Below are 24,518 nucleotides of genomic sequence, written 5' to 3' on the forward strand. Positions count from 1 at the left end.
AAAATTAAAGCAATGCTTAATCACCAAAAAAGGCATCATTAAAATATTAAAAGGTGAGGTTGATGATGGAATGCAAGACACCCGTCAAGGCCAGGGCCTCTAAGCTGCCATTCCGCAGGTGCAGCGCTGCCCGCTGTGTGTGGGATGAGGCCTCCGGGGGCCCTGGGGAGTTACCTTCAGACAGCACGCTCGGGGTCTCCTCCAACGTGTGCCCGCCGCCCGGCGCCATCTTCCCGGGGGCGCCCTTCGCACAGGGTCTGGACCCCACTGGGCAGGACACTGGCTGGGTGGCTGAGGTTGCCATCGATTCCCACTGCATCTCCTTCCTGGGGTTCTGAAGAGCCAGGCTGCACCCTGTCCAGCTGTAGAAGGCCAGAGACAAGAGAAACCCCTGGGCTGGATTCAGGATTCCCTGGGAGGGCGAGAGGGCAGAGAAACGCATGGCGGTCAGGGCAGGGTGGCGGGAACCCAGCAGAGCACTCTGTGCTCACCGAGGTGGGTAAACCCACAGAGCTGGCTCACTTGGAAGTGGCTCGGAAGGTCGGTCTGGGGCATGACAAAGATTGGCTCTCTGTACTGCACAAAGTGCACCTGAAAAACGGAGCTGGGGTTGGGGGGAGAAGGGGGGGAAGGAGTAGGGGAAAGGAAGGGTGGGGTAGGAGGGGTGGGGGCAGGGAGCGGGAGGAAGGAGCCCCAAATTTCCTACCACCTACAAAATGTTTTCCCAACTTCCTGCAGGGTAAACGCAGCTGGTCACGAAGTCAACTGCACCTTTCTAGTAAAATAGTTTTAATTCTCTCTCTAATGAAGATGACTCTAGCCTTTGGTTTAGCATTTGGCATAGAAGCCAATTGGAACCAAAGCTGCATAAGCCCAAAACACAATGAATGCTGCTTTTATTTTTATTACTAAAAATAAAGAATATTTTGGTTGCAATGAGTAGCTAATGAAACAACATATTTTTTCATTAGGAAAAGGTATTAGAAATGTTCATTTACCGGCCCCATGGAAAATAACATATTACAATAACTTAGGAAAATTTTTTTGGGCAATGTCTAGAGAGGCTCTCTCCCAACCCCCACTAAAAAGAAAAGGAAAATAAAGAGAAGAGAAAAATGCTGAAGTCTGGACAAATCAGCAAATATCTACGCTATCTTAAGCATTTTCCTCCATGGACAAGCAAGGGTGGAATAAGGGGAAGCCTGATCCACTGCCTTCAAAGAGCTGGACATCCTTCAGTTTAATGAAGGAGTGACCAAGGTCTTGGACTGATGGTGAAATTCAACGGGCGAATGTCTGGAGAGCCCAAGGACAGCGCTCTACTTTTGCATATAGGACCATCAAGTAAACAACCCACTCGGCTTTCAGCCAGGCCTTCTACTAATCAGCACCCCTTTCCCAAATAACAATCACAGCAATGGCGTTTTTAAGAGTAAAAGAGGCAGAGACCGAGAGAGAAGCCCATTATCCAAAACTGCACTATTTCTGAAAAAATCAAAAGTAGATCAAAAGTAGGCCTCCTTTTGCCAATGTGCAGACTTCTTGCAATCATCCTGGGTTGCCCAGCTAATAAGATGCATTTCCCTGGATCCAACACCCCCTGCCTGGTTTTCAAGGGGTGTCCATAGAGCCCTGGGGGCTCTCATGTGTTGCTGCCTCGTGCTTCTTCAGCAGGACTGGACTTAACAAAAGTTCCTGAGGCTAAAACCCTCGTCCACGTGTGTGCAGTAAATGCACATAAAGAAAACCCAAGGACCCAAGTGAAACGCCAAGCAAAGCACTGGGACCAGGCAGTGCGCCCCAGTCTTAATTTAAAGTCCTTGTACGCAGAGTTTCCCCAACTCAAAAGCAACATAAATTATAATTCTGTATAGCTCAAAGTCCACCTCCCCTCCAAGGGCTCAAGTAGATATTTGTCATCATAAACACGATGGAGTGAAAATACTTGGGAGGAAGATCAACCCAAGGCACTTCCACTCTTACCTGCCAACAATCATTTCCTGTATTTCCATCCAATATATTTTTCATGCATGTTTTATGTAATTGTATATAGTATAATTTTATAGCCTACAATTTGACACTTAACACTAGAGGTTTCATAATCATTTTGAGTGAATATTACATAATATTCACTCAAGATAAAAGACCATAATGGACTTAGCTATCCCTTTTTGATGGAATTTTCCATTGCCTACAATACTTAACAATTAAGGCTAATGCTACAAAGAATCTTCATCCTATGGCTCTGGCATGGTCTGAAACATTGCTTCAGGATAAATTCCATGATATTGTGCATCTGCCTGAAAGGTGTGATACACAAATCGAAGTGCAAGGGTCAGACCATTTACTAATGTTCCAACAAGAATGAGGCCAGCTGGCTTGTACGCCAAGGCCAGGTGAAGGCAGCACAGAACTTATTCAACCCATTATATATTTAATAATACCTCATGATTCAGGGTTTTTTCCCGTGGCTTCTTGAAAATTTAAAATCATCGACCTACCATAATAAACCACGTGGTCTTGGCTGCATTTCTGACAGATCTCAAGGTGCCTCCATTGATATCTGGTTGCATTTCAAGATAGAATAAAAGGCTTTCATTGATGATATTTGGCAACCAGCTGTTAGAAAGAAAACGGCCCATAAGTAAAGAGGAAACACAACAAAATTCATTTTTAAATGCTGGGCTTGCAGGGAGATGGTTTCTACTGAAGCCTAAAGTCCTAACTCTCAGTGGAGGCAGAGGGTTGCCCACTTCAGCAGGCAGGAGCTGCAGGGAACCCACATATCAGGAATTTAAGAAATATAATTCCTCTTTTCAGACTAAGGTACAGATGAAAAAATCCTGGTAACACTCAGCACCTCTCCAGGACACGAGGTTCTAGCACTGTATCAAATTACCCAGAATCCACTCTTCATTTGAGGAGTCACCTAACACTTTGAGGGAGATCAAAACAAATCTTATTTTGACATTAAATGTTGGAATTTTCTAATGTTATTGTTGGTGGCTAGTGAAGTTTGAAATGGCAGGTATTTCAGAAGGAAATTTATGTGCCTCCTAGGAGCATGTCCAAACACACCTCCTCCTATCAGGTGAATTATTAACACCACAGAAGCAAGCCGTGCCCCTCGAGTATCACTTCACCCCACTGCAGGGTTTTCTGATTCCAATCATACCCTCATTGGTTACACGTCTGTGTTCAAAGCAACCACCTGAGACTTTGGGGCAGGAAAGCAGTACTGGGGAAAACCAAGGACAGAAATGTTGCTCACCCTGCTCTCTGCCCGTCTTGACTGAGCTCTGAGTCATCACACCCAAGATGTGTCCTTGTCCTTCTGTTAGACACAGGAATTCTGGTGTCAAGGGGGATGTCAAAGGGTGAATTTAAAAAGCACGGGCAAGTGCTGTATTTTGATGTTAACCCCAGCAATGGGATGAAACACCAGATGCATATGGTTGGGATGTTTGAAAACTCAACTCAGGACTTCTCTTTCTGAGGGCTTTATATATACTTTGGTGAATCTGAGTACTTTTCCAGAAATTGATGAGCTGTGGACTTGCTTTCCTGTCCTCTGTGCATTTCCTCAAAGGGCCCCAGCACAGTTTCAAAGATTTCCTTTTTGAAGATTCTGCCCTTTGAAACTTCCAGGTCACACTAGCACCAGCAAAGTGGCAAATTTTTGTTCATATCCCTTCCCACTGGCAATGTATGAAATCAGAGAAGGAAGTTACCAAAGAAACAAAACTAGCATTATTTTGAAAAATCGGATCTTGATCACAGCTCCCGTCCGTCTCTCGTTCTCCGTGTAGATGCCTTGTCTTCCTTTTAGTAAGGAAGCCACTGTAAAGAAAACAGGAGAACTATATATAATATTCCTTATTTACATTTACTGAGTAACAGGGAAGGGAATCAAAGCAGAAGTGTGTCCACAAGCAGGGCCAGAAGAGTCTCAATTGGAATCCTCATGGACCCTAGGGAACGTGTATTTATAAAATTTTACTTCTACTTTGAAATAATTTTAGATTTATGTAACAGTTGCAAAGATAGTACAGAGGACTCCTGTAAACTGATAGTCTTTACCCAGCTTCCCCCAATATTAACACCTTGCAGAACCACAGTACATGTGTCACGACGCAGAAATTAGCCTGGTTTATTACTATATACTAAACTCTAGAACTTATTTGGATTTTGCTAATTTAGGAACTACAATTCAAGAGGCTTGTTTTCCTTATTATGAAAGTAATGTGCTCTTGTTATTATAAAATATTGAAAAATGTAAGATTTCTCCTTATAGACAAGTTGGAAAACATACAAAAGCTTTGAGAAGAATTAATGATGCAGAGACAGCCACTGTTAATGTCTTAGTGTCTTTCTTGACTTTTTTCTGTAAGTTGTCTTCATTTATTTCATGTAATTGAATCCCTATTTTTAATGGAATTTTGCTTCTAAAAAAAAAGCTACAATCAATACACATTTTAAATGTAGATATGAAAAGACTGGCCCAGAGAGCCACAGTGATTTCCTATTATGACTGGTGGGGTATTTTAAGTGTTTTAAAGTTCTACAATCAACAGCTGATCCTCAACTGCCCTCACTGTTAAGGTACACTTCCTTATTCCCATTCTGCACTTGAGAAATCCAGGGCAGCGTGGGGAGGTGGGGTGACTGCTGCAGCTCACACTTTCTGGAGGGTCCCAGTGGGGCTGGGTGCGGGTGCCCCAGCCTCAGCCAAGAGCTCCCTCCCCGGCACTCTGCTGACTCACTACATTCCTCTTATCTGGCTCTCACCATCACAGTTGACCCATTTCCTGTGCTCAACTTCCTGCTTCCTGCCCCACAGCGGGAGGCTTCTATGGAGGGAAGACAAAGGCCAAGGGCATCATGGGAGTCCCAGACACCCCCCACTCTGCTGCCCTCTACCTCTGCTCCGTCTCCCCTCCACACTGTCCCAAGGCCATGCCTGGGGCCTCCAAAGCACACGAGGGGCAGACAGGGATGAGCCCAGCACAGAAGGTTTGAACAACCTTGCTGAAGAACTTATGTAGCCCGTGACTAAAGAGGCTTGCTCACTTTCTCTTACTAAATCTGCTCGCTTTCTCCAACTGGGTTCTGCTTACGTCTCTGGAGGATGACAAAGGAGGTCAATGGCCCTGGGTAATTCCAGAAGCATGACCTGTCATTCTGGGAAGTCAAGTGTGCCAAGTGCTTTGGCTCATTTTCTAAGTCCCGGCCCAAGGCCCTGTGCCTGGAGAACGTCCCTATCACTCACCTGTGGTGACTGTCTTTTGGAAGAAGATGGGGTTGGCCATGAGTACGAGCAGCAGTGGCAGGTAAGTGGCAGCGTAGTGGGGGAGGGCATGCTCCACACCCTTGTCACATCTGAGAGAGGAAAACCAAGTCATTCTCCTTAAACCCAGAGCTTTGGCTAAAATAATTCCTACTCATCTGTAAACTGAGGTAAGAGGATGACAGTGAAAAGGGAAATGCAGGAATCTATTCCTGACTCTGCCCAAAGGAAACATGACTCATTCCTCACATCTGAGAATAAGCAGTGAACTGCAGGAGAATGAGGGAAATCGGCCATGCTTTTCTTTGTCTCGGAAATGGGAGGACCTCGGGGAATCTGCACGGGGGTGGGGGGTGGGGGAGCTTGTAAGGTCCTTGCTGAGCGGAGCTAAGAAAGGAAAAGGGACGCTGGCGTGGTAGAGCCCCCCCCCCCCCACCTGGCCACTGGGTCTTTTCATGGGAAAAACACACAACTGAAGTGGAGATGAAAGCACTCAGATTTTGAGCAGACCTAACCCAGCCCACAAATAAAACCCAGTAGTCCCTCTCAACACCCAGGCTGCCATGACAGAGGATGTGTGTTCTCACCGTGATGGGTAACAAGAGTTCCAGGGCTTCTCTGCAGGGAGGACCACCATGATGCCTATCAATGGGTCATTGGAAACACGGGTGGGCACAGAGCTGGAGGGAGGGTCGGCAGAGCACCTTACCCAGGCAGGAGCTGTCAGCTCAGGAATGCTTAATGGACAAGAGGAGAGGCAGAGAGAACTGCAGGCAGAGGGGGGAGCCGGCTCAGGCCTACCTGAGGTGGGTGGAAGTATCTCAGGGGGAGGGGGGAAGTCCTGCTAGCCGAGGACGGTGGACTGATGGAAGGGACAGCATGCAGTTTCAGAACCTAAAACGAGCAGCTTCCTGCAGCCCGTGAAGCACTAAGGAGGCCCTGGCGAGCCCTTGGGATCATGGAGCCAGCTCTCTTGGGAGGACTCCAGGCTCTCCAGGCAAGGGTGAGTGACCACTGTCATCCCAGCTGCTAACACTGTATTTGTGCTCTGAAAGGTCCCCAGGAAGGCAGGTCGGATGGACGGCTCAGCCGAGAGCAACCTGCCAGCAGTCATGGTTGAGAAGGTGACCCGGACAAGGAGACCGGCCTCCTGAGTAGTGATGAGGGGAGGACTGAAGAGAAAGGGGGGACACGGTCCACACCAGTGGCTGTGAATGGCTAGATGTAACTATGCCATGCTCCCCAGACCCTGAGGTCTCTGTCACATCTACTCTGCTGTAGTGTGAAAGTAGCCACAGACAAATATGTAAATGAATGGCCATGGCTGTGTTCCGATAAAACTTTATTAACAAAACCAGAAAGGGGGCCCCTGAGGGAAGAATGCAAGTCCAAATAGACCTTCTGCATTTTTATGTGCCACAGAGAGGGCTGCTCAGATAGCCAGTTAAGTTAAAGGGGATGCAAAATTGGGGATTTTTTTTAAATTGTAAACAAAACAAAAAAATAGCCTGATTTGCCCTGAGGACTCTGTTTTGCTCACTGGTCCACAGAGTCCTAAAACCATAAAGAGACACTGCCAGTTCTCAGTACTCCGCTGGCAGACAGAGGACACATCCTTAAGGGGGCCCTGAAGTTCTGCAAACTGTTGCATCAATGGAATTTTAAACCCGAAGAAAGGCCTCAGACCATTTTGTGGGCCACATCTTCCTGCACCTGTGGTCAGGAGAGCGGAGGGTGGGAGAGGAGTGAGGAAAATGTGGCAAGCATACAAGGCTGAGCATTAGCTCTTGTGACAGCTCCCCTTCGCTTCTTCTACATCATCCTGAACTCATTTTTAGATGGTAAACTCGCCAACTCAACAAGAACAAATGATTTGAAGGAGAAAATGCAGAGCATGGGCATGAGAAAGTAGCATCAACTTGGAGGGGATATCCCTAAATCTTTGCACACGTACCTGTGTGCACAGGCATCTGCCCACACAATAAGAAAGGGAAAGGCAAGGAAAGCAGTGCCAGGAAGCCACGGATTGCAGCAAGCACCCAGCATTTCAGCTGCAGGGCTCCGGTACTGGGGCATGACATGGGCCCAGGACGATGGCCTGACATGACCTCCAAGGCACCCACCCTGTGGATGGTGGCCCACTCATTCCTGCATGAGCAGACACAGGGAGAGGGAGCAGGGTCGCTCTGGGCTGCTGGGAGCCTTACCTGGACAGGGAAGGGTAGTAGAGCATGGCGATGCCCTCCATGCAGAGCAGCATGGCCACGCCTCCCGCCATGACGTGGTAGAGCAGGAGGGTGCTAGGAGAGAGCAGAAGGGATGGCCCCAGCTTAGGATCAGACAACCGCAACTTCTAGACCGACTCTGGTGAGCTGGGAAGGCCAGAGAAAGGGATATGGTGGGGGAACCCCTCTGCAAAGAGTTTCCTTATTTTGCTGCTTTCTTTTTTAAATTGAGGTGAAATTCACATCCCATAAAACTAGCCATTTTAAAGTGAAGGATTCAGTGGCATTTAGTGCATTCATGATGCCATGCAACCATCACCTCTATCCAGTTTCAAACACTTTCCTCACTCTAAGAGAAAAGCCAGAACCTGTCAGCAGTCACGTCCATTCTCCCTCCCCGTTTCCCCTGGCAACCAGTATCTCCTCTCTGTCTCTAAGGATTTTCCAGTTCTGGATGTTTTCTATGAATGGAATCTTACAATGTGTGACCTTTGTGCCTGGTTTCTTTCACTGAGCATCATGTTTTCAAGGTTCATCCATGTTGTAGTGTGCATTAGTACATCATTCCTTTCTATGGTCTAATAGAAACAGAAAATAATAAGTGCTGACAAGGACACAAGAGGACTCGGTGCATCACTGGTGGGAATGTAAAATAGCATGGAAAACAGTCTGGCAGTGCCTGAGAAAGCAAACACAGAATTACTATATGATCCTCCAATTCCACTTCCAGGCATATTCCCAAAATAACTGAAAAGAAGAACTCAAGCAGATCCTTGTACACCAGTGTTCACAGCAGCATTATTCACAATAGCCAAGAGGTGGAAGCAACACAAATATCCATAAACAGAAGAAGGGATACCCAAATGTGCTACGTCCATACAGTGGAATATGATTCAGCGTAGAAAGGAACGAGGTACTGATGCACGCTACCACGTGGATGAACCTCACAGACATGCTAAGTGCAAGAAGCCAGACACAAAGAGACTATTGTTCTATGATTCCATTTATGTGAAATAACTAAAACAAGCAAATTCATAGAGACAGAAAGCATAACAGAGGCTATCAGGGGCTGGGGGAGGAGGGGAATGGGGAGTTATACTTAATGGGTACAGTTTCTGTTAGGGAGAATGAAAAAGTTTTAGAAATCGATAGTGGAGAAGGTTACACAAACATTGTGAATATAATTAACACCCCTGAATTGTACACTTAAAAGTGGTCAAAAAAGGATGAACCTTGAGTGAAATAAGCCAGACGAAAAAGGACAAATATCATATGATCTTAGTCATAACAAAGAATTAAAATAAGCAAATTCATACAGCCAGAAACCCGGTTACCAGAGGCCAGGGAGGGGGTGGGGAATGGGGCGTTCATGCTTACTTGGTGCACAACTTCTGTTTGGAGTGATGGAAAAGTTGTGGTAATGGTAGCACAACATTGTGAATATAATTAGCACCACTGAATTGTATATTTAAAAGTGGTTAAAAAGGGAAATTTTAGGTTGTATATATATTACTAAAATAAAAATTTTTTAAAGTACAGCAAAATATAAAAAACTAATTGTTACAATTGACCAAAAACGGTCAAAACGAAAAAATGTTATACTGTATATATATTACCACAATAAAAAGTAAGTAGAAAATAAGATCAGTAGGTTGAGCTGGCCGGCAGTGGGCACAGGCCTGCAGGGGGACAGCGGAGCCCGGGGTGGCTGGAGCAGAGGGACCGAGTGGGAGGAGCGGGGGAGGCCCGGTGGCAATGGTCAGATCACCACCTCCTCGGTTGCCAGGATGGATGAGTCTTAGTTTTGTTCTAGGTATGATAAGAATCCGCTAGAGAACTTAAAAAAAAAAAAAGTAATAAAATAAACTTTAAAGATGGAAAAAAAAATACAGAATCTGAAAAAAAATCTCAGCCAGAAAGGCGGGGCAGGAGGTTGGTGAAGGGATCAGCCGGTGGCGGCGACTCCCGCGTCTCTGGGGAAAGGGCAGAATGGACCGGAAAAGGGGCGGCTCTTGGTGTTGTTGCATGGAGAGCACCCACTCGGGCCTGGGGCAAACCTGGACCCGGCTGTGGGTTTGCAGGACTCTCTCCTCAGCAGGGTGGGCCGGCGTTTCCCTCCAGTGGACCAAAGGCGCCGTAAACTCTGTGCCCACAGGGGGCTCCTGTCTCTGCTCCTGCTGGAAGCCACCTCCGGCCCTCGCCTCCAGCTTGAAGTCTCCGCCTTAACGCTTAGGGGAAGCCGCGAGCCACGGCTCGTTAGGAACCGGCACGCTCTCCCTGCCCCGGCGAGTGGGCGCTTTCCCGTCCCGCCTGCCTACCGCGCCGCCCCCGCTGTTTTTCGACTCGAAGCTTCTGCACGGCGCGCCTCATCCACAGAGGATTGCAGGCAGCTGGCTTTCCAGGTGGGTCCGGAAGACGCACGGCTGAGCGCCCGCACAGCTGCTGGCGCGCCCCGATCCGCCCTTCAGCTCTGCTCTTGTCCTGCGGGACTCGGCGAGGGCTCCCCGGGCTGCACCGGCCAGCGCTCGGAATTCAGGAAATTACTGGCAAGGAGAACCACTCCCGCCTCCTGGGGATTTTAACTCAGAAGATCATGGGGAGGGGGCGGCCAGTGGAGCTGGAAGGGTTTGGCTGCGGCAGAGCCCCCTTCCACAGTGAGACAGAGGGCAGGCGGGGAAACCAAGGGGATGCCTGAGGGAACGAGCCTGGGGAGGACAAGAAATGTTTTGCAACCAGCTCTCCCCGGGGCAAGGAGGAACCTGGCCGGCGTGTGTGGCCTCCCAAATACCGCGGTTCCCGGAGCTGCCTTTGGGGGCAGGCAGGGGTGTCTCAGCAGACGGGACAATGAACGCTGCCGCTTTCCGCACAGCCTTGGATTGTTTAAGGACGCAGGATCTCTCCACTCTGGACCCTAACCCTGGGCTGGGGGGGGGCTTGTGGTGTGGGCTGAAGTGGGAGAAAGTCGGCAAATAGACTAGTGCCAAAGAAAACAGATACGTGCTGAAAGGATCTGGAAGGGAACTGGACTTTAATTCCAGCCATACCTGCAAGGCCCAGCCCCTGCCCTGGAATGCCCTCGGACCCCCCACCCTGCAGCTGCAGCCTGTGGAAGCGTCAACCCCACCCAGGGCTCTGGGAAAAGCTGGCTCTTAAAAGAGGAGCTAGAGGAGCTTCTGGATCCGCATACTGGGCTCTGGCTCAAATCACACAGTGCTGGCTCCTGGAAGACCTCACACCCTGCTGCAGGAGGTAGGACTGTGCCCTGGAGTGTCGGGCGCTTGTTTCCGTGGCTACGGAGTGCCTGCCTTCATTCTCTGCCAGGCACCACGTTCCTCTCTGAGGGGAGAGCCCACCTCACTCTCACAGCCTTCCTGGCCCTGGAATCCTGCCATTGCCCTTGGGAGGCGGACGGCTCCTCGGAAGCCGCGCTCTGCCTGACTTGCTGCAGAGGCCGTGCACTATAGCATCCTGCCCACTCCAAGGTGGAGCTGCAACACAAATTCCAAATTCCTAAACACTCTTTCTATGGGTGTGACCTGGACTTCTGGATTGCCTGTCCTGCACCCTGAGGGCTCTGCTGGCCTCCAGGTCCAGGCAGCTCTCACATTGCCTGGTCTGACCTGAGGCCCCCCACAGGTAGGAATGCAGGCAACAAATGCATTCTGGGAGGGCAGGACGGGGAATGCTCTTCTCCCAGCATTTTCCCCGTGCACAGAGGCTCCTCTTATCTCCATAACTCCCTTGCAGCTAAGTGTGTCCCTGAGACTAAGTTATGGCCAACCATCTGTAAGTTCCTGTGTGAAAATCCCAGGAAGGCTGCAAAGGGAGCTGGCTCAGGTGGGAAGTAGGCATTGCCCCCTCTTCCTTCCTGTTGCCTGGAATGCAGGTGATGGCTGGCACCCCAGCAGCTATATTAGGCACCTTGAGGATGGAAGTCACACAAAGGGTTGGTGGTACAGGAAGACAGAAGAAACTAGGTTCCTGAAGTCTGTGATAAGAGTCCCAGATTGCCTAGCTGTGAACTTTTTTTACATGACAGGAGGAAAAAACACCATCTTGTTTGAGTCACTGTTATTTTATGTATTTTATACAGCAAAGCTAATCCTCGCTGATACACTGGGGTTTGCTTGTTTTGGCTTTGGCTATCTGCCCTAGTGAATTTTCCCAACCAGGTATATCTAGGATGAATACAGATGCATATGAAACTGAGAACTAAGATTAAAAGGTAGAAGGAACAAGCACATAAGTGAAGTAAGCACTAAACCGTATGCCAGAGAGACCAAAGCCAATGACAACATGAAATACAGAGGAAATTCTACAATTTTAGAGCCCAATGCATTCTCCAGCCTGAATGTCATATATACCATGTACTCTGAAATTGATTTTGGTGCTGGGACAACTGGGTATCCACATAAAAGAGAATGAAGATGCACCCCTTCCTTATCCATACATAAAAACTACCTCAATACCACACTTAGGCAAAATGTTAAAAATGGCGATAGGTATATGGGAACTCTGTATTTTCTGCATGATCTTTCTATAAACCTAAAATTTCTCTAATAATAAAAAATAGCAGCAGGATTACAGGGGGGAAAAGAAAACACAACTACCTCAAAATGGATCCTAGACCTAAAACTACAAAACTCTTCAAAGAAAAAGGGGTGTAAATCCTTATGACCTTGTGTTAGGCAGTGGCATTTAGATATGCAACCAAAAGCAGAAGCAACCAAAGAAAAAATAGAGAAATTGGACTTCATCAAAATTAAAAAGGTTTGTGGTTCAAAGTATACCATCAAGAAAGTGAAAAGACAAACCAGAGAATGGGAAAAAATAGTTGCAAATCATATATCTGATGATGGACTTGTACCTAGAAAATGTCAAGAACTCTTCTTACAACTGAATAATAAAAAGACAACCCAATTTTAAAAAATGGGCAAAGGCTCTGAATAAACATTTCTCCATAGAAGATGTACAAATGGCCAGTAAAAACATGAAACATGTTTTACCTCATTAGCCATCAGGGAAATGCATTTCAAAATCACAAAGAGATCACACTTCACAAGCAGTAGGATGGCTACAATAAAAAACACTGACAATAACTGTGGTTGGCAAGCATGCAGAGAAACAGGAACCCTTACTGGCAGGAATGTAAAATGGTACAGGCACTTTGGAAAACACTCTGGCAGTTCCTCAAAAGGTTAAATATGGCCCAGCATTTCCACTCCTAGGTACATACCCAAGAGATGAAAACGTGTATGCAAAAATGTGCACACGGGTGTTCACAGCAGTATCATTCCTAATAGCCAAAACAATGGAAACAACCCAAATGCCCATAAACGGATAAATGGATAAACCAGTGCAATGGAATATCCTTCAGTGATAAAAGGGAATCAAGAGGTGGCACGTGCTACAACATGAGTGGACCTTGAAAACATGATGCTAAGTGAAAGAAGCCAGATGCCAAAGGACAAATATTGTGCGATTTCCCCTATGTGAAAGGTCCAGGACAGGTAACTACACAGTGACAGAACCCAGATTGGTAGTTGTCAAAGGGGGGGGTGGAGAATGGGGAGTGCTTAAAAGGTATGGGGGTGCTGAATGTGAATGGATTAAACTCCCCAATTAAAAGATATGGAATGGCAGAATGGATTTAAAAATATGAACCATCAATATGTTGCTTACAAGAGACTCATCTTAGACCCAAAGACACAAAGAAATTGAAAGTGAAAGGATGGGAAAATTATTCCATGCAAGCTACAACCGGAAGAAAGCAGGAGTACAATATTAATCTCAAATAAAATAGACTTTAAATTCAAGGATGTTATAAGAGACAAAGAAGATCACTATGTGACAGTTTGAATGTATTATGTCTCCCCAAACGCCATTATCTTTGATGTAACCTTGTGTGGACAGACCTATCAGTGTTAATTAGATTGTAATTCTTTGAGTGTTTCCATGGAGATGCACCCCACCCAACTGTGGGTGACGACTCTGATTCAATAATTTCCATGGACATGTTGGCCCACCCATTCAGGGTGGGTCTGAATTAAATTACTGGAGCACTATAGAAGATCAGACAGAAGGAGCAAGCTGCTACAGCCAAGAGGGACACTTTGAAGAAAGCACAGGAGCTGCAGATGAGAGACATTTTGAAGATGGCCGCTGAAAGCAGACTCTTGCTCTGGAGAAGCTAAGAGAGGACAAACACCCCAAGAGCAACTAAGAGTGACATTTTTGAGGAACTGCAGCCTAGAGAGGAACATCCTGGGAGAAAGCCATTTTGAAACCAGAACTTTGGAGCAGATGCCAGCCACATGCCTTCCCAGCTAACAGAGATTTTCCAGACACCATTGGCCATCCTCCAGTGAAGGTACCCTTTGTTGATGGATACTTTATGGACTTAAAAATGTAACTTTGTAACTAAATAAACCCCTTTTTATAAAAGTCAATCCATTTCTGGTGTTCTGCATGCTGGCAGCATTAGCAAACTAAAACACACTATGTACTAATAAAAGGGACAATTCAACAAGAAGAAATAACAATCACAAATGTCTATGCACCCGATCAAGGTGCCCCAAAATACATGTGACAAACATTGGCAAGACTGAAGGAAGAAATAGATGTTTTCACAACAATTGTGGGAGACTTCAATACATCACTCTCTCCTATAGATAGATCAGCCAGACAGAGGACCAATAAGGAAACTGAAAACCTAAACAATCTGATAAATGAATTTGAATTAAGAGACATATATAGAACATTACATCCCAAATCACAAGGATACACATTCTTCTCTAGTGCTCACGGAATTTTCTCCAGAATAGATCATATGCTGGGACATAAAACAAGCCTCAATAAATTTTCAAAAATTGAAATTATTCAAAGCACATTCTCTGATCACAATGGAATACAGTTAGAAGTCAATAACCATCAAAGATTTAGAACTTTCACATATATCTGGAGGTTAAACAACACACTCCTAAACGATCAGTGGGTTAAAGAAGAAATAGCAAGAGAAATTGCTAAATATCTAGAAACAAATGAAAACGAGAGCACAACATATCAAAACTTATAGGATGCAGCGAAAGTGGTATTGACAGTGAAAATTTATAGCTCTAAATACATACATTAAAAAGGAAGAGCTAAAATCAAAGAACTAATTGAATTGAAGAAGCCAGCAACTGAACAGCAAACTAATCCTAAACCAAGTAGAAGAAAAGAAATAACAAGAATTAAAGCAGAAATAAATGACATAGAGAACAAAAAAAAAAAATAGAATAAACAAAACCAAAAGTTGGTTCTTTGAGAAGATAAGCAAGATTGACAAGCCCCTAGTTACAACTGACAAAATCAAAAAGAAAGAAGATCCAAATAAACAGAACTGTATGCCAACAAACTAAATAATGTAGAGGAAATGGACAATTTCCTGGAGACACATGAACAACCTAGAATGACCAGAGAAGAAACAGAAGACCTCAACAAACCAATCACAAGCAAAGAGATCCATTCAATCATCAAAAAGTTTCCCACAAATAAATGCCCAGGGCCAGATGGCTTCACAGGGGAATTCTACCAAACTTTCCAGAAAGAACTGACACCAATCTTACTCAAACTCTTTCAAAACATTGAAGAAAACGGAACACTATCTAACTCATTTTATGAAGCTAACATCAATCTAATACCAAAACCACACAAAGATGCTACAAAAAAGGAAAACTCGAGTTCAATCTCCCTAATGAATATAGATGAAAAAATCTCAACAAAATACTTGCAAATCGAATCCAAAGACACATTAAAAAAAATCATACACCATGACCAAGTGGGGTTCATTCTAGGCATGCAAGGATGGTTCAACATAAGAAAATCAATCAATGTACTCCAACACATTAACAAATCAAAAGGGAAAAGTCAAATGATCATCTCAATAAATGCTGAGAAAGGATTCGACAAAATCCAGCATCCTTTTTTGATAAAAACACTTCAAAAGGTAGGAATTGAAGGAAACTTCCTCAATATGATAAAGGGCATATATGAAAAACCCACAGCCAGCATAGTACTCAAGGGTAAGAGAATGAAAGCTTTCCCTCTAAGATCAGGAATGAGACAAGGATGCCCGCTGTCACCACTGTTATTCAACATTGTGCTCGAAGTGCTAGCCAGGGCAATCTGGCAAGACAAAGAAATAAAAGGCATCCAAATTAGAAAGGGAGAAGTTAAACTCATTATTTGCAGATGATATGAGCTCATATCTGGAAAACCCTGAGAAATCAACACAGCTACTTGAGCTAATAAGCAAATTTAGCAAAGTAGCAGGATACAAGATTAATGCACATAAGTTAGTAATGTTCCTATATACCAGAAATGACCTAACTGAAGAGACACTTAAGAAAAAGATACCATTCTCAGTAGCAACTAAAAAAAATCAAGTAACTAGGAATAAACTTAACCAAGGATGTAAAAGACCCATACATAGAAAACTACATAACTTTACTAAAAGAAATAGAAGGGAACCTAAAAAAGATGGAAAAATATTCTGTGTTCATGGATAGGAAGGCTAAATGTCATTCAGATGTCAATTCTACCCAAACTCATCTACAGATTCAATGCAATCCCAATCAAAATTCCAACAACCTACTTTGCAGACTTGGAAAAGCTAGTTATCAAATTTATTTGGAAGGGAAAGATGTCTCGAATTGCTAAAAACATTCTAAAAAAGAAAAAACAAAGGGGGAGGACTTTCACTCCCTGACTTTGAAGATTATAAAGCCACTGTGGTCAAAACAACATGGTACTGGCACAAAGATAGACATATTGATCAATGGAATAGAATTGAGAATTCAGAGTTAGACCCCCAGATCTACGTTTGACTGATCTTTAATAAGGCCCCCAAAACCACTGAACTGGGACATAACAGTCTATTCAATAAATGGGGCTGGGAGAGCTGGATATCCATATCCAAAAGAATGAAAGAGGACACCTACCTCACACCCTACATGTAAATTAACTCAAAATGGATTAAAGTCTTCAATATAAGAGACAATACCATAAAACTCCTAGAAGAAAATGTTGGGTGACATCTTCATGACCTTGTATTAGGAAGTCATTTCTTAGACCTCACTCCCAAAGCACAAGCAACAAAAGAAAAAATAGATAAATGGGAACTCCTCAAACTTAAAAGCTTCTGTACCTCAAAGGAATTTGTCAAAAAGGTGAAGAGGCAGCCAACTCAATGGGAAAAAATATTTGGAAACCATGTATCTGATAAAAGACTGATATCTTGCATACATTAAAGAAATCCTACAACTCAATGACAATAGCACAGACAGCCCAATTATAAAATGGACAAAAGATATGAAGACAGTTCTCTGAAGAGAAAATACAAATGGCCAAAAAAACACATGAAAAAATGTTCATTTTCGCTAGCTATTAGGGAGATGCAAATAAAGACCACAATGAGATATCATCTCATACCAATTAGATTGGCTGCCATTAAACAAACAGGAAACTACACATGCTGGAGAGGATGTGGAGAAATTGGAACTCTTATTCGCTGTTGGTGGGACTGTATAATGGTACAGCCACTCTGAAAGATAGTCTGGTGGTTCCTTAGAAAATTAGATTTAGAGTTACCCTTTGATCCAGTGATTGCACTTCTCGGTATAAACCCAGAAGATCTGAAAGCAGTGACACGAACAGATATTTGCACACCGATGTTCATAGCGGCATTATTCACAATTGCCAAGAGATGGAAACAATCCAAATGTCCTTCAACAGATGAGCAGATAAACAAAATGTGGTATACACACACGATGGAATACTACGTGGCAGTAAGAAGGAACGATGTTGTAAAACATACGACAACATGGATGAATGTTGAAGACATAACACTGAGTGAAATAAGCCAGGCACAAAAAGAGAGATATTGTATGTTACCACTAATGTGAACTCTGTGAAAAATGTAAAATAAATGGTTTATATTGTAGAATGTAGGGGACCTAGTGATAGACAGCAAATAGTGAAGGGGGAACGACAATCTAGTAAGAACAGATAAGTTATGGAGGGTAAACTTTATGTTATGGGAATGCTCAGGAATGACTATGGTTCGTTAATTTCTGGGGGGTATGGTAGGAGCAAATTGGCAGCAATGTAACTATTTTAGGTTATTTGTTTTTCTTATTCCTTTGGGTATAGTTTATTTTCTTGGGGTAGTGTAGAAACATGTCAGAAGCAATGTAGTTATTTTAGGTTATTTGTTTTTTCTTATTCCTGTGTTTTGATTTTGTTTGAAATTTTTATTGTTTTTTTTTAAATTTTTTGATAAAGTTAAAAAAACAACGAATGAGTGTTTAAAAAAGTAAATAAGTAAATGAACAATGGGGGAGGAGGGGAATGGAATGTTTTGGGTGTTCTTTTTTATTTTAATTTTTATTTTATTTTTTGGAGTAATGAAAATGTTCAAAGATTGATTCTGGTGATGAATGCACAACTATATGATAATACTATGAACAACTGATTGTACATTTTAGAAGATTTTATGTTATGTGAATATATTTCAATAAAATTACACTAAAAAAAGGTATGGGGTTTCCTTTTGGGATAAAGAAAATGTTTTAAAACCAGATAAGAGATGGTGGTTGCACAGGATTTGTGAATGCACTAAATGCCAGTGAATTATTCACTTTGAAATGGTTACTTTTGTTATGTGAATTTCACCTCCGTTTGAAAAGATGAGCTGCCCATACAGATTCCTTGGCATATGGACAGGCTGACAGGTTTGGATTGCCTGTGTCTGCAACATCCCCAAAAACTTTCAATGCTCAATGGTGTCTCCAAATTATCTCTTAAAATAAAACCATGGCAAAAATCCTGAATCGTTTTTCTCGGCTAATACCTCAGTCCTGCCGATCTCCGAATCACCAGGTAGACGTCCACGGCATAGCAGAACAGCCACCAGAAGCAGGCACTGTACAACAGCTGGATCCACATCTGCAACCAGGAAGAGCCTGGCATCAGAGCTTCTGAAAACAGGCACCTGAGTCCGCCCAGCCCGCCTGTCAACTGAGGTTGCAGAGACCCACTTCCTCTGATGTCAGGAAAGCAGCACATGACAGCCCCTGGGGACATGTGGACACAGCCTTGGAAACCACACGATGGCTTTTAGCCAGGGATGTGGGTGTGGGGTGTGTTTCCTCCATCTGTGCAGCTGGACTTGCCTAATGCACTCTGCCTCCTTGTGCACTGGTACACATGATAGTAAATTTCTAAGATGTGCAGCACTAATTGCCACAAGGGTTCATGGGGTCTTTGAACTAGAAGCTCTTTTTCTTAGAACCAATGAGTATGTGCAGGGAAAACCAGGAAAGACCTTTTGAGTAGAAGGGGAAGGAAAAGGCTCCGTAACCAAGAAGCAGCCCGAAACCATATGTTCACTGTGGTCGGCAGAGACAGGTGTTTGATCGGGGTGCAATTAGAAAGCAAGGAGGGTAGGGAGCAAGAGAAGATGCAGTTCTGCTACAGAACAGTGGTCCCAACCCAGCAGCGGGACACTTTTAGGTCAGTCACTCGAGCAGGAACTCAGCAGACAGAGCATTAAAGATATTTCACTAAGCAAAATAAATCCAAAAGAACAAGAACTTTTTGTGTGTGTGTGTGTGCAGCTGGTTTTGATTGTGGTTTCTTTTAAGGTAAGGGTGTGTGTGTGTGTGCCTGAGGAGAGGGACAATTAACGGTGGAGCTGTGCTTCTCAAACTTGTGTGGGCACCAGAATCCCCTAAGGATTTTTCCGGCACAGGTGGCTGGCTGCACTCCCCCAAGTTCCTGATTCAGCGAGGCTGGGGTGGGCCTGAGGATCCCCAGCCCTCCCAAGCTCCCAGGCCCTGCTGCTGCTGGTCTGAATGGGGACCATCATCGCAGGGAGGAGAGGGCAGACAGAGGGCAGTGCTCTTACCGCGCTCCCCACGCAGAAAGCGGCAGGCCAGATGTCTGTTCCGTTCACGTCTGAGATGTTTTCAACAAAATCTGGTAATCCCAGCCACACTGTGGAGCGGACTATGATACCTAAGGGAGAATTAGATGATGTTTTGTATCCGTTTCTAATTCAAATCTAAAGCTGATTTATTGCCCTGAAAAACAGATTAGACAAATAGACGATAGAGAGACAGACAGACAGAAAGATGATAGGTAGATGACAGAAAGGGAGGGAAGAAAGAAAGAAGGGAATTAGTAATCTGTATTTCTCAGCTGCATTCTAAATTTGTTAATTATTACTCACACGCAGAAAAGAATGATTAAGAAAGTGCAATTCTGAAGTCTAAAAATATAGTTCCTTAAGAAAATACATTTAACTGAAAAAATTAGAAAATAAACTGCATGCTTTATATTCTTGAATTTGATAACCTCATTTAATGTGGTTATCAAATATAATCCTCAAGAAGTATAAAGGGAGTATTAAGTGTTACAGAAGCACGATATAAACAACCTACTTGCAAATGTTTAGAAGATAGATAGATGATAGATAATAGATAGAGTGATCAATAGATAGAATGATAAAACAAATGCAGCCAAATGTTAGGAGTTGGTAAATCTGGTATTTGGGTAGGAGTTGTCCGTATTGTTTTTGTATTATTTTTGCAACCTGCATGTTTGAAATTACTCAAAATAAAAAGTATAAAAATACATTTAAGAGTTTCACAAATGAGCTCTCAATAATTCATTTTTGTCATTTGTCATTGGTGAGTTTTGCTTGCTAGTAGACCAAAATATCAAACTCTTCTCAGAGCAGTACCTGCCACCATGGTATGTATTACCATTCTTTGCTATAGAGCCTTTATTCAAACTGTTAACAAGTAGCTATTGAACAAATTTCTAGTTACATTCTTTGAAATTTGCTCTCTAACCACTTGTTAAGTTGCACTTGGAAAGTTATCATTTTTAGGTATATATGTTATATTCACAATAAAAAATGATACACACACACTGTTAAAGAAGAACTGTACATTGAGAAATTTAAGACATATCCCCACATAATGAAGCCACTGTTAACAAAAACAGTGCTTTCCTTCTGTAGGGTGTTTTCTAATTTCTAATTTCCAGCATATAACACTTCTTTGAGTTCGATAAAAGCCCTAAGAGGTCGGCATTCATATTTCCCGTTTTTGGGTGAGGGGTTCACCCAGCTCCCTCCTAACCCATGCTTGGGATATTTCCCCACCTTGCTTTCTAAATGCTAAAGGATATACAAATATTATTTTGCTAACCCTCGAAAGATGTTTGGGTATAGCTTTATTTCCAGAATACTCACGCTACAGAAACTAAATTACTATCAAGTACTATTTCCAAAATGACTAAGCAGAATCAGGAAGAAAACCAATTGTATACTGCGCACATCCTGCACCAGAATGTGATGCCTAATGGAAAGGAAGAAATGCTTTCCTGCCCTACCCCTCAAGCCTGAGAAGTGACCGGAGGTTCCACAGCACTTCTCTGAAGTCAAGGTTCTTGGTTTTTCCAACCGCCTTCCCGCCTCTCTGTGCCTGGGACAGAACAGGAGAACCAGCTGGGCCGGGTCACACCTGTGTCCAGGTACCTGCTCAAGGTGGGACACCTGCTGCTGCTGGACGTCAGGAGAACTGAGGGCAATTTAAATACACCTCACAGCCTTTAGCCTTTGCTTTAAGAGCCAACATTACCCAGAAGCCCAATTCCAAAAGATGTCAGTCCCCGTCAGCCAACTGCAAACTGTAAAATAACACTTAAGGAATGACTGAACTTACGCTGATGTTATTAAGGAACTAGTTTTAATTATTTTAAGGTAATAATGGAATTGTGGTTATATATATTTTAAGTGTCTTGTCATTTAGAGCTCTACCCTGAGATCTGTGTGGATGAAATGATGTGAAGTCTGGGAATTGCTTCAAATTACTCCAGTAGGGGTGTGTGAAGGGAGATGGTGCGGGTCTAAAGCAAGCGGGAAGGTGGGTGCAGGCGGGTAGGGTCACTGCACTGGTCCCTCTACATTTGTAAATGTTGGACATTTTCCAAAATAGTAAGTTGAACAGAATGGTCAGCAAAATCTCTCTTAAGGGTCTGTAAAAGGTGTCATGGTATAGTGGAGAGGAGGCCGGGAAACTTTCTGGAAAGGGAGAGCTAGTAAATATTTCGGGCTTTGCCGGTCACGTGGCCACTGCCCAACACTGAACACTGCTTCTGTGGACCAAAGGCCTCCAGAGACAACGCACCAATGCAGGGACACAGCCGAGGGCCCATAACACTTTATAAACACTGACATTTAAATGTCATGTAGCAGCCCTGTGTCAGGACATGCTATTCTTTTTTCTAAAACCATTTTAAAATGTAAAAACCCTCCTTAGCGCCTAGGCAACACAAAAACGAGCAGCAGGCAGCATTTGGCCAGCGGGCTGTAGTTTGCTGACCTATGGTGTAAAGACCAAACCTGAAAAACCTGGGCAGAGAAGCGATTTCAGGTCAGAAGTGTGGGGGAAGAGGGGATGGGGAGTGAGGAGGGGGAGTGAGGAGGGGGAGTGGGGGGGGGGGGAGGCAGAAACAGAGACAGGGAGAATATACCGTGCAAAATTGAAAAGAATATATGTTATAGTGAATATATATACACACAAAGTACTAACGGTTAGTCTCTCCCTAGAGGAATAATTATGGATCCATTATATTTTCTGGGTTTTGCTTAACCGCATTGTCTAAGGTTTCACTGGAAAGCATGCAATAAACACACAATGTCCCTGGCACGTGATTTTTACGGATCATCCTACTTTACAGAGTTCCTGGTCTTCCCGCCCGGTCCCTAGGGAGCATCCCCCTTTTCTGCGCTCCTAGTTGGCTCCCGTGAGCTCTAGCCCAGACACCGGGCAGGTCCCGGGTGTGCCCTTACCCAGGCAGCCGAGCAGGTCGCAGGCGACGACGGCGCGCAGGATGCGGGCGCGGGCCGGGGCGGGGGCCGTCGGGGCGGGCGAGGGGCTCCCGGGGCCCGCGGGCCGGCGCGGGGGCAGCAGCTGCAGGAGGCCGAGGCCCAGGCAGAGCGCGTGGAAGGCCCGCGGCTGGAAGGCCAGCACGAGCTGCGTGGCCGCGTCCCGCGTGGGGCAGCAGAAGGTGCCGAGGCGCGGGGAGGCCATGCGCCCGCGCGGGAACACGCACCCTGCGCGCGGACTCGGCTCTGCAGGTCCCGCTGGGCGGCCTGGGTCATGTGCCGGGCGGGGGAGGCATCCTGTGCCCCACCGCCCGCCTCCTGCCCGCCCTGCGCCGCGTGGAACCCTCGGGCCTCCCGCTCCCCTCCCTTGGACCCGAAGGGCGCCGGGACGCCGGGGCTGAGCGCAGCCTGCAGAGGTCACGAGGCTGCACGAGGCCATGCTGCTGGGCGGAGGAGGGCGGAGGAGATGGGAGGGCCCCAAACCCGTCATCTCCTCTTAACTGGTCTCACCTGCGACTCTGACCGCCTAATTTGGGTGCCTTTCAGGTGAGGGGAACAGTTCATCAGCTGTGATGGACGTTTATAAACCATGTCTCCTAAGCAGAGGTGGCTATGAAAATGTGCATTTTTGTGGTCTCCCGTCCCAAGAGAAACAATCCTGCAGACGTAGGATTTTTCTATTAAAATTAAGGAAAGAACTGTTAAAATAAATCATAAAAGGGAAACCACTTAGCATCACACACACAAACACCCACACACACACACACCCTTCGATTCTGGTCCATTTTTACTCAGCTGCAATACTATGGGGTTAAATTTTTGACATTCTAAATTAGTTTTCAGGAGTAATTCTGTTTAGAATTTAAGAAATAAAAAGTTATTCTAATTTATTCAAAAAATTTTAAACTGCTTTAATTTTTTTGTATACATTTTTATACATTGAAAAATTTTGCTCTATTCTATATACACAAAAGCTGCAAAATTAGACCAATATTCCTGGGAACAATAAACATACTACATGTCATTTTTAAAGAAAAAAAATAGGCAAGGTTGAAAATAGAAACAGCCCTCTAGGTTATGGCCTTCATAATCAAGGATTTATTTAAAGGAACCTGAGAAAAAAATCAGCTCTGTCATGCTTTATCATCATGGATAAAGCTAATAGGCCCATTTCTGAGCATAAAGCAGACACCTTTCGACCTTCCCCTTGGTAGGTTTCTTCCAGTCAGCCAGCACTCAGGCTTCACCACTGTTTTCAGCCGCTCTTCTGGTATTAAACACTTAAATGCAAACACTGACACACAATTCCACCCCAGCGATCACCCCAAATATCCACCCCCTGCTTTGCAAGTTTAAGTAAGACAAAGCTGGAGCTCAGTTCAGGTTCCTTCCTCTCGGGCCACAAGACTGGGCTTCCTGTCGGGACCCCCGTGGAAGGCAGACAAGAGACTCCACTTCCAGACAGGAAGCAGAAGTCTTTAACAATGGGCTGCAAACTCCACAACTTCAAAAGCACCGAGGCCTGGCACGTCTATAAACGCAGCCTTGTGCGCGCCTGCAGCCACCTCAATGGGGGCTGGACAAACCAACAATTAAAATATCTTAACGGCTCTTCTAACAATAGAATATGTTATAGAACCGCTTTTGTCTGTCCTTTTGAAAGCATGAACCCTAATATCTAATTTGGACCACTGAACTCTGTCTCCTTACCTCTTGGCAAAAAGAGGTTGGTTCTGGAAGTTAGTGTCTGGAGTGTGCTTTAAAAGCTAGAAAGACAAAAGAAGTACCTTCATATTTACCCTAATGCCCAGGAGTTTAGAAGGCAGATCCATGCAAAATGCTCACTACATGACAACTGTTGACACTGCATGCCACGTGCTGCCCCACCCCCTTCCCTTGTGCAAACCTGCAGGTATCTGCCAAGGGCTCTGGCTGACTCCATGTGCTGAGGGTTCAAGGCAAGGCACCCAGGGGAATCGGGGCAGAATGACCTTGAGGAGGAAATTGTTATGAATGGAAATCCGTGGGCCCATGCCATCCAGATGACTAGGAAAAAGATAGGTCTCCA

At 44.7% G+C, this 24,518-nt stretch overlaps 1 protein-coding gene across 3 annotated transcripts in view; it reads right to left on the reverse strand.

The window, feature by feature from the left end:
- The window catches only part of GPR143 (G protein-coupled receptor 143), a 120,219-nt gene extending 97,364 nt beyond the window's left edge, over positions 1-22,855 (reverse strand). For 2 of the 3 annotated variants that reach the window (XM_037820719.1, XM_037820720.1), the window contains exons 1-8: positions 22,415-22,855; positions 19,460-19,569; positions 18,404-18,498; positions 7,495-7,587; positions 5,270-5,379; positions 3,732-3,840; positions 2,502-2,619; positions 175-412 (exon numbers count right to left, since the gene is read on the reverse strand). In XM_037820719.1, the coding sequence (XP_037676647.1) occupies positions 175-412; positions 2,502-2,619; positions 3,732-3,840; positions 5,270-5,379; positions 7,495-7,587; positions 18,404-18,498; positions 19,460-19,569; positions 22,415-22,655 (1,114 nt within the window). In that variant the 5' untranslated portion in view covers positions 22,656-22,855. The remainder of the gene's footprint in view (positions 1-174; positions 413-2,501; positions 2,620-3,731; positions 3,841-5,269; positions 5,380-7,494; positions 7,588-18,403; positions 18,499-19,459; positions 19,570-22,414) is intronic. The other variant, XM_037820718.1, reaches the window with a different exon arrangement.
- Positions 22,856-24,518: the final 1,663 nt, after the last annotated feature.

Source organism: Choloepus didactylus, chromosome X, assembly GCF_015220235.1.
Source record: "Choloepus didactylus isolate mChoDid1 chromosome X, mChoDid1.pri, whole genome shotgun sequence".
Lineage (NCBI taxonomy): Eukaryota > Metazoa > Chordata > Mammalia > Pilosa > Megalonychidae > Choloepus > Choloepus didactylus.